Source organism: Amblyraja radiata, chromosome 1 (assembly GCF_010909765.2).
Source record: "Amblyraja radiata isolate CabotCenter1 chromosome 1, sAmbRad1.1.pri, whole genome shotgun sequence".
NCBI classification, from domain to species: Eukaryota; Metazoa; Chordata; class Chondrichthyes; order Rajiformes; family Rajidae; genus Amblyraja; species Amblyraja radiata.
The window spans coordinates 163,923,449-163,935,924 of NC_045956.1; the positions used below are offsets into that span (position 1 = coordinate 163,923,449).

A 12,476-nucleotide genomic window follows, 5' to 3' on the forward strand; every position below is an offset into this window, starting at 1 on the left:
TGTTTGTAATTGCTCAGATGTATTTAAATGTCTCCTTAATGCAGGTATAAGAGAGCTCTCAACACCTAGTCTTTCCTCCAGTCTTTCCATCACCTTTGGAAACTTTTATTGCTGTTCATCAACATGAGGACCAAAGTTGTTCCAATGCAAGTCAAAGAAGCCATTATGAGACTGAGAAACAAGAATAAAACTGTTAGAGACATCAGCCAAACCTTAGGCTTACCAAAATCAACTGTTTGGAACATCATTAAGAAGAAATAGAGCACTGGTGAGCTTACTAATCGCAAAGGGACTGGCAAGCCAAGCAAGACCTCCACAGCTGATGACAGAAGATTTCTCTCCATAATAAAGAAAAATCCCCAAACACCTGTCCGACAGATCAGAAACACTCTTCAGGAGTCATGTGTGGATTTGTCAATGGCCACTGTCCGCAGAAGACTTCATGAACAGAAATACAGAGGCTACACTGCAAGCCACAAAAATAGGGTGGCCAGGTTACAGTTTGCCAAGAAGAAATTAAAAGAGCAACCACAGTTCTGGAAAAAGGTCTTGTGGACAGATGAGACAAAGATTAACTATATATCAGAGTGATGGCAAGAGCAAACTATGGAAGAGAGAAGGAACTGGTCAAGATCCAAAGTATACCACATCATCTGTGAAACACGGTGGTGGGGATGTTAGGGCCTGGGCATGTATGGCTGCTGAAGGTACTGGCTCACTTATCTTCATTGATGATACAACTGCTGATGGTAGTAGCACAATGAATACTGAAGTGTAAAGACACATCCTATCTGCTCAAGTTCGAACAAATGCCTCAAAACTCATTGGTCGGTGGTTCATTCTGCAGCAACCAATGATCCCAAACATACTGCTAAAGCAACGAAGGAGTTGAAACGGGGCTTGCTGTCTCTCCCTTCGGGGAATGCGACTTTTTTGTCGTATCCCCCTTCTCTGCCTCCGTTTGCGCTGAGGCCTAATGGCGGAGCTGGTGACCTCGAGACTCCGGAGGCAGAGCCAGTCAGGACTTGCCCTGGGCTCGCTCCCGTGAGGGCGGTCCGGCTCGGGGCTGGAACGGCGCTCCCGTGAGGGGCCGTGACGCTCCCGTGAGGGCGGCCTGGCGCGGGGCTGAGACTCTCCCGTGAGGGGCTGTGGCGCTCCCGTCGGGGCGGCCCAGCCCGAGGGTGGAATGGCGCTCCCGTCGGAGCGGCCCAGCTCGAGGGAGGTACGGCGCTCCCGTCGGAGCGGCCCAGCTCGAGGGTGGAATGGCGTTCCCGTCGGAGCGGCCCAGCTCGAGGGAGGTACAGCGCTCCCGTCGGAGCGGCCCAGCTCGAGGGTGGAATGGCGCTGCCGTCGGAGCGGCCCAGCTCGAGGGAGGTACGGCGTTCACGTCGGAGCAGCCCAGCTCGAGGGAGGAACGGCACTCACGTGAGGGCGATCCGGCTAGGGACTGGAACGGTGCTCCGGTGGCTGGGACGGCATTCTGGCGGCGGTGACCTGAGTCCGGGGTTCAGCCGCGGGCCAGCGGCTGCATCCGCTGGACTGGAGGGCGGCGGCTTCGACCACCCCGGGCCGCGGTGTTTGAGCCGGCCCGTTTGCGGGGTTCGGTGAGCCGCGGGACTGTTTGTGCCATCACCCGGTGGGGTATCGCCTCAGCGCAGAGGGAGAAGAGGAGGGAAGAGACTGCACCCCTAAGATTTTTGCCTCCACCACAGTGAGGAGGTGCTTGGAGGACTCACTGTGGTGGATGTTAATTTGTGTTTATTGTTGTTTATTATTGTATTATTGTATGTATGACTGCAGGCACGAAATTTCGTTCAGACCGTAAGGTCTGAATGACAATAAAGGTCATTCTAATTCTAATTCTTTTATATTCTGAAGAGAAAACTGAAGAGGACTAGCCCCCAAAACAAGCATAAGCTAAAGATGGCTGCAATACAGGCCTGGCAGAGCATCACCAGAGAAGACACCCAGCAACTGGTGATGTCCATGAGAATCGCAGACTTCAAGCAGTCATTGCATGCAAAGGATATGCAACAAAATACTAAACATGACTAGTTTCATTTACATTACATTGCTGTGTCTCAAACATTATGGTGCCCTGAAATGTGGGGACTATATATAAACACTGCTGTAATTTCTACATCGTGAAACCAAAATGTATAAAAATGGCCTTTATTAAAATCTGACAATGTGCACTTTAACCACATGTGATTTTTTTTCTATTGCAAATCTCAAATTTTGGAGTACAGAGGCAAATAAATAAATTATGGGTCTTTGTCCCAAAGGGCACTGTACAATAAAAGCTTTGCTATTGGGCATTATGGGGAATATGAGGTGCTTGTTAGTCGCATAATTAATAATATAAAGAGTCATAAAAAAAAGAATGGGGAAAGAGTGTTCTGGAGTACTCACCAGTAGTTGGCACTTGGCATTACCTAGGAAGTAATGTGCAGTGGCAGGGGATGCCTGGGCACCCTCAGTACCACCCTGACGTGTGTGTGTTCAATCACTGTTACCCTGATGTCAGCCCGTGCATTCGCTCTGAAGTGCTCGTTAATGCAATGCTGGATAACTGAGCTTTTGTACGCAAATATATTTTGAATAATATTTATAATGCAATTGTGCTAATTGTCATCTAAATATTTTAGGTTAAAATGTATATTCCGGAAGTGGCGGCGCTGTTAACAGCTGCGGCTCGCCTGCAGTCCGTCTGTCTTTACATTTTTCTGTTGTTTTTTTTGTCTTGTTTTGGTTAAGTTTTAGTTTGTTGGGTTGTGTTAGAGGGGGTGAAACATGGTCTCTGTCTCTTCCTTCGGGGGAATGTGACTTTTTCGTGTCGTATCCCCCTTCTCTGCCTCCGTCTGCGCTGAGGCCTAATGGCGGAGCTGGCGGCCTCCAGCCTGCGACTGACACCAAGGCTCCGGAGGCAGAGCCAGCCAGGACTCACCAACGAGAGGCTGGCTGTCTTCGGGGCTAAGGCAGCGGTGGCCCGACTTGCTGGTGCGACGTTCTGGCTTTCGGCGGCGGCCTGGAGCTGATGCAGCGGGGCTCGGAGCTGAGACTGCGGGACCCGGAGCTGGGGCTGCGGCCTGGAGCTGGGGCAGCGGCCCGGAGCGGAGGCTGCGGGACCCGGAGTTGGGGCGGCGGCCCGGAGCGGAGACTGCAGGACCCGGAGCTGGGGCGGCGGCCTGGAGCTGGGGCGGCTGCCCGGAGCTGATGCTGTGGCGGGCCGTCTCGGAGCGGAGACGGCGTTCCGGCTTTCAGCGGCGGCGACATCACCACGGAGGTCCGCTGGACTGGAGGGCGGCATCTCCGGCCTGGATCGATCGCCTCAGCGCAGAGGGAGAACAAGGAGGGAAGAGACGGAGACTAAGACTTTGCCTCCATCACAGTGAGGATGTGCTTGGTGAACTCACTGTGGTGGATGTTTAATTTGTGTTTATTGTATGTTTTGTTTTTATTGGTTCTGTGTATGACTGCAGGCAACATAATTTCGTTCAGACCGAAAGGTCTGAATGACAATAAAGGAATCTAATCTAATCTAATCTATATATAGATTTTGATTAATTAACAAACTAAATTTTAACATGGCTATCTTTAGTAAGGTTAAATGAAGCCCAGATGTCTTTAGTCTTTTGAGAAATTGTTAAATGTCGGCTTGGCATGAGAAAGTAGGCATGCCTATTTTCTTGGCATGAAAATTTCCATTACACCTTTCAAAAAAGTCAGGGGGACTTCTCCATGTGCCCTGGTCAATATCTGTTTATTGAACTGTTAAAACAGATAAAATGACCATTTATCTTTTACCAAATTCTCTTTTGTGTCTTTGCTGTGTCCTGTTTGATAGCCATGTTCATTTTAGTTACAATAACAATTCCACGTAAAAGAAGTCTGGCTATTGCAATGACCAATAGTTGTGAAAGGCATTGCAAGAGTGCAAGACTTTGTTTCATTCTTGTTCAACAGGGATGGGATTAAATTATGTATTATGTTACTTCAGTAAATACCATACATTTATTTTTCCTTAGGTGACGAGTCATCCTTATCAATGATACTTGAAATGTCAACATCTTCCTCAGTTGAAATTAAAGTAAGCTTGATGAAAAATAATTTTATTAAACTAGTTATTAAAAGGGAACTTCAAACCTGATGATGCCTATAATGTCACATTTGAGTAAATATCTTTTGATAGTTGTGTATAGCATCCACTGCATTTCTGACGTTGATATCTTAGAAATCTACCATGGATCCCGTGAATCAAATGACCTCTCTGCTGAGCCATTCTAACATATTTCAATCTTCTAACATATGATCTTGTCACCTTTATAGGAAATTTGGATTTGGATTATTCCTCTAATCCATTAACATAGAATATAGAAAACTACAACATGGAAATACATCCTTCGGCCCAACTCGTCCATGCCGACCAGCTTTTATAACTCAGCTAGTCCCATTTGCCTGTGTTTGGTCCATATCCCTCTCAGCATTTTCTATCCATTTTCTATCTCTTTAAAACGTCTCCATTGTACTCATCGTTACAGCTTCCTCTGGCAGCTTGTTCCATGTACGCACCAGCCTCAGCGTGAAGAACTTGCCCCTCAGATCTGTTTTTAAATATTTCCCCTCTCACTTTAAATTTAATCTCTCTAGTTCTGGCCTCCGTACACTGGGAAAAAACTGCGACCATTCATCTATGCCTCTCATGATTTTATATTGTCTCTATAAGGTCACTCAAGCCTTCCCGTCCTGGTAACATCCTGGTGAAACTTTTCTGCACTCTTTTCAGCTGAAGGACATCCTTCCTGTTGCAGGGTGACTAGAACTCTATACAATACTCCAAATACTGTTTCACCAACTTCCTGTATAGTGATATCATGATGGTGCTCCTGTACTCAATGCTCGCGATGAAGGCAAGCTGCCAAATACCTTATTCACCACCTTGTTTGAACATGGAATTAGTGCATGCTAACGCATTTTAATCCTATTTTCTTGCACACGAGACATTTTCCTCTGTTCCTATCTAAATGCCTCTTAAACATTGATATCTGCTTCTAACATCTTCCCTGACAAGGCATTCCAGGTAACTATTATTCTCTGTGTAAAAAAAATACTTGCCTCACATATCTGCTTTAAACTTTCCCCCTCATACCTTAAACTTATTGGCTCTAATATTTGGCATTTTCATCCTGGGGAAAAGACGTTGATTAGACTCTGAAACCAATTCTAACAATTAATGCTTTCACTTGAAATTAACAATCTCAAAAAAACTTAAGGATTAAAACCTAGAACTTCATAATTATACATGGCTTAATGCTTCATTATCTTTACCACCTGCAATTTCCTTTACCACTGGAAATGTTTATTTGTTACCAAGTTCTCTGTCATCAAAATGGTGGAAAGCCTCCCAAGTAGGTAAATGGGTTTTGCAGGATAAAATATTTTCATTGTACTCCTGTTTCCCTTTCTTGGTTCTGTAATTTGTTTTCTATAACTCAAACACTTTATTGTAAATTAACTATTTAAACTATTTCCTCCAGAATACTATGGTCACAGAGGACAATAAGCGAAATCATGGATCTTTTAAATTCCTAACATCTACACCACCAAAGGATTCTTCGCAACCAGAGGAATCTATGCAGACGGACACATTCAATCATTTAAATGGATCAGGTAAATTTATGCCACCTAATCTACTGTACCATATTTTTTTCTTTCCATCAGCCCTTGATAATATTGATACATTTCAAGCCTCTGGTATGGAGCTTAATCAAATTATTTTTAAAATATTTATATAATTCCCTTTTGGATATGATCATTGTTCACTGGTCCTTCAATTCTATATTCTATATTTTTTTTAAAACACACACAAAGTGTTGGAGTAACTCAGTGGGTCAGACAGCATCTCTGGAGAACATGGATAGGCAATGTTTCGGATCGGGACCCTTCTTCACACCTATTCTATATTACTCACTGCATATCTTTTATCCTTACAACAATATTATGAAAACTCTTTTTTGGCAAGATCATCTTTGTAATATCAATAAATAGGATAATTTAGCACAGATATGTGAGGATCTTTTAGTGCTGAAATTGCAATCAGTCGATTCAGTCTATTCTTCATGAAGGATAACACCACTAATTTAACAGTAAAACTGAAGATATATTTAGTACTTAAGGGTGTAAGAAATGGATGCAGCAGGAGGCCATTGAAGTAGAGTGTTGTCAGGTTGTGGAGAACGAAAATGCTTGTGGGACTGATTTATGTTTATAGAAATTTATGATATATAGACCAAGTGCAGACCCGTTGGGTCTGTTCCCCCAACGTGCGGTTGTGGGGGGGGAGGCGGCATGCAGCGCCACATACACTAACTATCCCCCCCCCCCCCAACCGCACTCACGCTAATTACCCCCCTTGATATTATATTATTATTAATTTGCTCCTTTCACCCCATAACCAGCCTATCTACTGACGCATAGCCCCCAACTTGCAGTCACATCCAGAGGGGGGGGGGGGGGGGGGCGGGCGGGGGTAGAGAGTGAGGGCAGAAAGAGAAGGGGCAGAGACAGAGAGAGAGAGGGGAGGAGAGAGAGAGGGTGAGAGTGAGGGGGGAGAGGTGGGGAGGGAGGGGGGAGGGTGGAGGGAAGAGGGTAGGGGGTGTGGAGGGTAGGGGATTTAGGGGAGGGAGGGGTGGAGAGGAGCAGAGAGGGAGGGGAGTGGAGAGACGGAGACGAGCGGGGAGAGAGAAGATGGGAGGGAGAGAGAGCGGGGGGGAGAGGAGATGAGAAGGGGGAGGGGAGAGAGAGAGGGGGGATGAGAAGAGGAGGGGGGAGAGAGAGGAGAGTAGGGGGGGACGAGAGACGAGAGCGGGGCGGGGGGCAGAGAGAGAGAGGGGGGGGAGAGAGAGAGAGGGAGGGGCGAGAGAGAGAGCACCGGGGAGAGAGGGGAGGGAGAGAGGGGGGAAAGACGGGGGAGAAAAAGTGGGAGAGGTGGGAACGGGCGGGGAGCGGCAGACGGGGGGAAGGAGAGGAGAGGGGGGGAGAGGCGGGGGGGAGAGGAGAGGGGGTGAGGAGGAGAGGAGGGCGAGGACGTGGGGAAGCGGAGAGGGGGGGGAAGAGGAGAGGGGGGGGAGAGGAGAGGGGGAGAGGAGAGGAGAGGGGGTGGGGGAGAGGAGAGGGGGTAGAGAGGAGAGGGGGGGGGGGAGAGGGGGGAATAGGAGAGAGGGGGGAAAGGAGAGATGGGGAAAGGAGAGATGGGGAAAGGAGAGATGGGGAGAGTGGAGAGGGGGGAGAGGAGAGGCGAGGAGAGGTGAGGGGGGGGGGGGAGGAGAGAGGGGGAGGAGAGAGGAGGGGGGAGAGAGGAGAGGGGGATGGGAGGGAGAGAGAGAGAGAAAGGGAGAGAGACGGGGGAGAGAGAGGGGAAGAGAGAAGGAGAGGGAGAGAGAGAGGTGGGGAGAGAGAGGGTGTGAGAGAGAGAGAGGGAATGCCTTTTTACTCAACCCAAACCCCCCAAACAACCATTTGCAGGCAGTGCTTTTTTCCTCAAGCTAACCATAACCATATTTTCATTTTCAAACCAAATTAAGGGTACTTACTCACAGCTGTGTAGACATTTGTTCAGTCATTCAGAGCTCAGACCTCCATGTTGTAGAGAGGGGGGAGGGGAGGAGAGGTGGGGGTGGGAGAGAGGGATGGAGGCGAGAGAGAGGGGGGGGGAAGGAGAGGGGGGAGAGAGAGAGAGGGGGGGGAAGAGGAGAGGGGGGGAGAGGGGGGTGAGGAGGTTGGGAGAAGTCGGATGTGGGAGGGATAGGGTGGAGGGAAGGGGTAGGGGTGTGTGGAGGGAGGGGGTTTAGGGGAGGGACGGTGGGGGAGGGTGAGGGAGGGGGAGAAGAGGGGATAGGCGGGGAGAAAAGAGGGGGGATCGGAGGGGTAGAGAGAGGGGGGGAGAGGAGGGGGGGAGAGAGAGGGGGGGTGGTAGAGGACAGGGGGTGCGAGGAGAGGAGGGGAGGCGAGGGGGGCCGAGAGGAGAAGGAGAGGGGGGGATGGGGAGAGTGGTGGGGAGAGAGAGGAGGGGAGAGAGAGAGAGAGAGAAAGGAAGAGAGACGGGGGAGAGAGAGAGAGGGATAGGGAGAGAGAGATGTGGGGGGAGAGAGAGAGAGAGCGTGTGCCTTTTTACTTCAACCCAAACCCCCCAAACAACCATTTGCAGGCATTGCTTACTCACAGTTGTGTAGACATTTGTTCAGTCATTCAGAGCTCAGAGTGCCCTCCAGCTTGCAGACACTGATTGAGGCACACCACTTCCTGGTTTTATAGTCCCTTCCCCTCCCTCCAGCGGGGGCAGCAGAGAGAATGGGGAATATTGTAAAAACATTAATATCTCTGTCATTTTTTCATCGACGGGAAAAATCCTCGGCACACACGCGGCGGAGGCGGGCTCTGAGCGAGATGGCCAAAAATGACGACCATAGGTGGCGGCGTTCTCTCGGAAATCGCAGCACAGATGGCCAAAAGCGGTCAAGAACAGAGATTTAGTAATATAGATTAATGACCTTTTTCTAGGATTCAATTTCTAGGCACCAATTTCTAGGATTCTATGATTGCGGTTTTTTTTTTTTGCAACAACCATCTGTGCATAGGTTAACACATACTTACTTGGGCTCCTTTGACAACAGCTGCCAAACCCATAGCCTCCATCACATATAGAGACAAGGGCAGCGGGTTTTTGTGAATACTACCACTTGCAAATATCAATCCATCCTATTTGTAAATAAACTATCATTGTGAAAGATACATAGACAACAGCTGCAGGAGTAGGCCATTCGGCCATTCAATATGATCATGGCTGATCCTCCACAATTAGTACCCTGTTCCTGCCTTTTCCCCATACCCTTTGATTTCACTAGCCCTAAGAGCTCTATCTGCTAGCTCTAAGAGCTCTATCTTTTGAACGCATCCAGTGAATCGGCCTCCACTGCCTTCTGGGGCAGAGAATTCCATAAATTCACAACTCTCTTTGTGAAAAAGTTTTTCCTCATCTCAGTTCTAAATGGCCGACCCCTTATTCTTAAACTGTGGCCCCTGGTTCTGGACACCCCCAACATCGGGAACATGTTTCCTGCATCTAGCGTGCCTAAACCCGTAATAATTTTATATGTTTCTATAAGATCCCCTCTCATCCAATGATCCAAATTCCAATGACTACAAGCCCAGACGCTCCATTCTTTCATCATATGACAGTCCCGCCATCCCGGGAATTAACCTTGTGAACCTACGCTGTACTCCCTCAATAGCAAAAATGTCCTTCCTCAAATTAGGAGACCGAAACTGCACAAAATACTCCCTGGTCTCACCAGGGTCCTGTACAACTGTAGAAGAACCTCTTTGCCACTACACTCAACTCCTCTCATTATGAAGGCCATCATGCCATTAGCTTTCTTCACTGCCTATTGTACCTGCATGCTTACTTTCAGTGACTGTAGTCGCTGCTATCTATCGTAGTCGCTGCCTCAAAAAGCTAGCCAAAATCATCAAGGACCCACACCATCCTGGCCACACATTCATCTCACCATTGCCATCAGGAAGAAGGTTCAGGAGCCTGAAAACTGTGGCGTCCAGGTTCAGGAACAGCCTCTTCCCTACAGCCATCAGGCTATTAAACTCATCAACAAATAAACTCTTGAGCTCTAAACTGCAAAAAACTATATTATTACTTGTTATTTGCACTATGTTTGTTATTGATTGAACTTTTTTCCTCTTCCCCCGTTATGTACTATGTTTACATATTTACATATTCTGTTGTGCTGCAGCAAGTAAGAATTTCATTGTCCTGTCTGGGACATATGACAATAAAACACTCTTGACTCTCTTGACTCTTGAAGTGCAAGGACACCCAGGTCTCGTTGTACTTCCCCTTTTCCTAACCTGACACCATTCACATAATAATCTGCCTTCCCGTTCTTGCCACCAAAGTGGATAACCTCACATTTATCCACATTATACTGCACCTGCCATGCATCTGCCTATTCACCCAACCTGTCCAAGTCACCCTGCATCCTCATCGCAAACTCTTCTCAGTTCACACTGCCATCCAGCTTTGTGTCGTCTGCAAATTTACCAATGTCACTTTTAATTCCTTCATCCAATTCATTAATACGTATTGTAAATAGCTGCGGACCAGCATCGAGCCTTGCGGCACCTCACTAGTCACTGCCTGCCATCTGAAAGGGACCCGTTAATCCCTACTCTTTGTTTCCTGTCTGCCAACCAATGTTCTATTCACGACAATACCCTACCCCCAATACCATGTGCTCTAATTTTCCCCACTAATCTCCTGTGTGAGACCTGAAAGGCTTTCGGAAGGTCTAGGTACACTACATTCACTGGCTCTCCCTTGTCCATTTTACTTGTTGCATCCTCAAATAATTCCAAAAGATTTGTCAAGAATGATTCCCTCTTTGTAAATCCATGCTGACTTGGACCGATCCTGTTACTGTCATTGGATAAAAATCCTGGAGCTCTCTACAAAACAGTGCTCTGTCAGTACTTTCACCACATTTATTGCAACATGAAGGGAGCTCACAACTGTTCCTTAAGGACCATGAAGACTGGTATGGCATTAAAAAGCTACCCTTTCAATCACCTCATTAAATAATTGAGCTTATTTAATCATTCAGCACTGATCTTTAAAATATCTGTGCTAGATCTTCCTGATTTAACCCAAGCATTTCCAAATAAACATTTGTTTCATTTTCCAGTAAGCTTAAGGTCCTGTAGTTTATCAAAAAAAGACACAAAGTACTGGAATAACTCAGCAGGTCAGGCACTATCAATAATAATAATAATAATTATAATAAACTTTATTACGGACTCGAGGTCCAGACAAGGGGCAACATTACATAAAATGCATTGCATTTTAAAAAATATCAAGTACATATAAAATCTTAGTAAAAATCCCTGGAGAACATGGATAGATTGAAGTTTTGGGTCAGGACCCCTCTTCAGATGCTGCCTAACCTGCTGAGTTACTCTAACACTTTGTGCCATTTTTTTAATGAACCATCTGCAATTTCTTGCTTCTGTAGTTTATTACCTCGCCTTAAACTCTGGCAGCTCCTGAATCGCCCAGTACCACTAATTTGATACTTGTTTGAAAATGCCAGTGATTTAATTTGAATAGATTTCTTTTTGTATCAAACCGTGTGATTTTACATTGCTTTCATTTAGGCTTTAAAATATGAATTCAGCCTTGCAATGAATTTTAGCTCAAGATTTCAATGATGACGCCTAACTCTTAGATTGCTAGAAGAAATGCCCGTTGTCTCTTTTAACTTGCGGCTTATATATGAAAGAATTATATTTTCTTTCTTGTTGCCTTGGGGAGATGAAAAATATAGCTGAATTTTGAATTCAAGAAATCGTTGTAATATTAAATTCCCAATTATTTGAACATGTACCAATTTTTTTTTAACAATACTTCTGTTTTCCTGTTTTTCTTTTTACATATGGTGTCTTCTACATTTATTATTTTATCGTTATGAACCTCATTTTTGGCTTTTGAATTATTTCCCAAATTGTTAAATGCCCTTATACTTGTTTTTCTTGATGTTCCTTGAACTATATTTACATATAGTGTAATTCAGCAATTAAAATATTTTATTCAGTTAGATCATTAGATCTATATTTTAAGTACATGACCAACATTGCTCCATGTTCTTGCTAATGATTTGTAAGCAAAAATATAATAATTTATATAAACTACTCAAGTGAACCACCCTTTAGGAGGAGAGTATTTCAGGTTCCTATAAGTGCTTTCTGATTTGGGCAGAAAATGACCAAGCTCTAATTTTAAAATAATGTTCAATTGTTCTCCTTAGATGAAACTACTCCATTCGTTCTATCTTCATTTCCAAACTGTTTTATAATTTATAACAACTTGATAATATATGAATGCAAATAAATATAAACAAAATTATCATGTAACTCATTAAATCTTGGTTACATTCTGGTGAGCCCGCACAGTGTTTACTCTAAACTCAGTTAATGTTCTTGAAAATCAGTGCCCAAAATATATGGAGTGTTCTTGGTGGAACTTGGGAAGGATTCTTAAATAATTAAGGCTTTAATTTCTCACATTTGCATTCTAACCGTGGGATAAAGACCAACGTTTTATTTCTGGATTTACTTAGCTTCCCATTTATAGTCATCCTCTTTTCCCCACTGTAAAATAAAGCATAGAATTTTCAAAAAGTCTTACATTTCTTTAATATCTAATATAGTCCTGCCAGCATTAGTCTTTAATGGACCCAAATTTCCCATAGCCATTTATCTTATTAATTAAACAATTGCTGCTTGATTTTACATTGTTGGGCTTTTGTTTCCTATTGTCTTGCACCTAATTGCATTCCTTGTATTCTTTACTTTATGGCTCTGGTAATCTGTTGAATCTGTACTCTTCCTTGTATTGGCTTTTCATTGTG

At 45.3% G+C, this 12,476-nt stretch overlaps 1 protein-coding gene across 5 annotated transcripts in view; it reads left to right on the forward strand.

The window, feature by feature from the left end:
• The window catches only part of ccdc142 (coiled-coil domain containing 142), a 124,774-nt gene that overhangs the window by 21,596 nt on the left and 90,702 nt on the right, over nucleotides 1–12,476 (forward strand). For all 5 annotated transcript variants that reach the window (XM_033034658.1, XM_033034639.1, XM_033034625.1 and 2 more), the window contains 2 exons: nucleotides 4,029–4,090; nucleotides 5,538–5,670. In XM_033034658.1, the coding sequence (XP_032890549.1) occupies nucleotides 4,029–4,090; nucleotides 5,538–5,670 (195 nt within the window). The remainder of the gene's footprint in view (nucleotides 1–4,028; nucleotides 4,091–5,537; nucleotides 5,671–12,476) is intronic.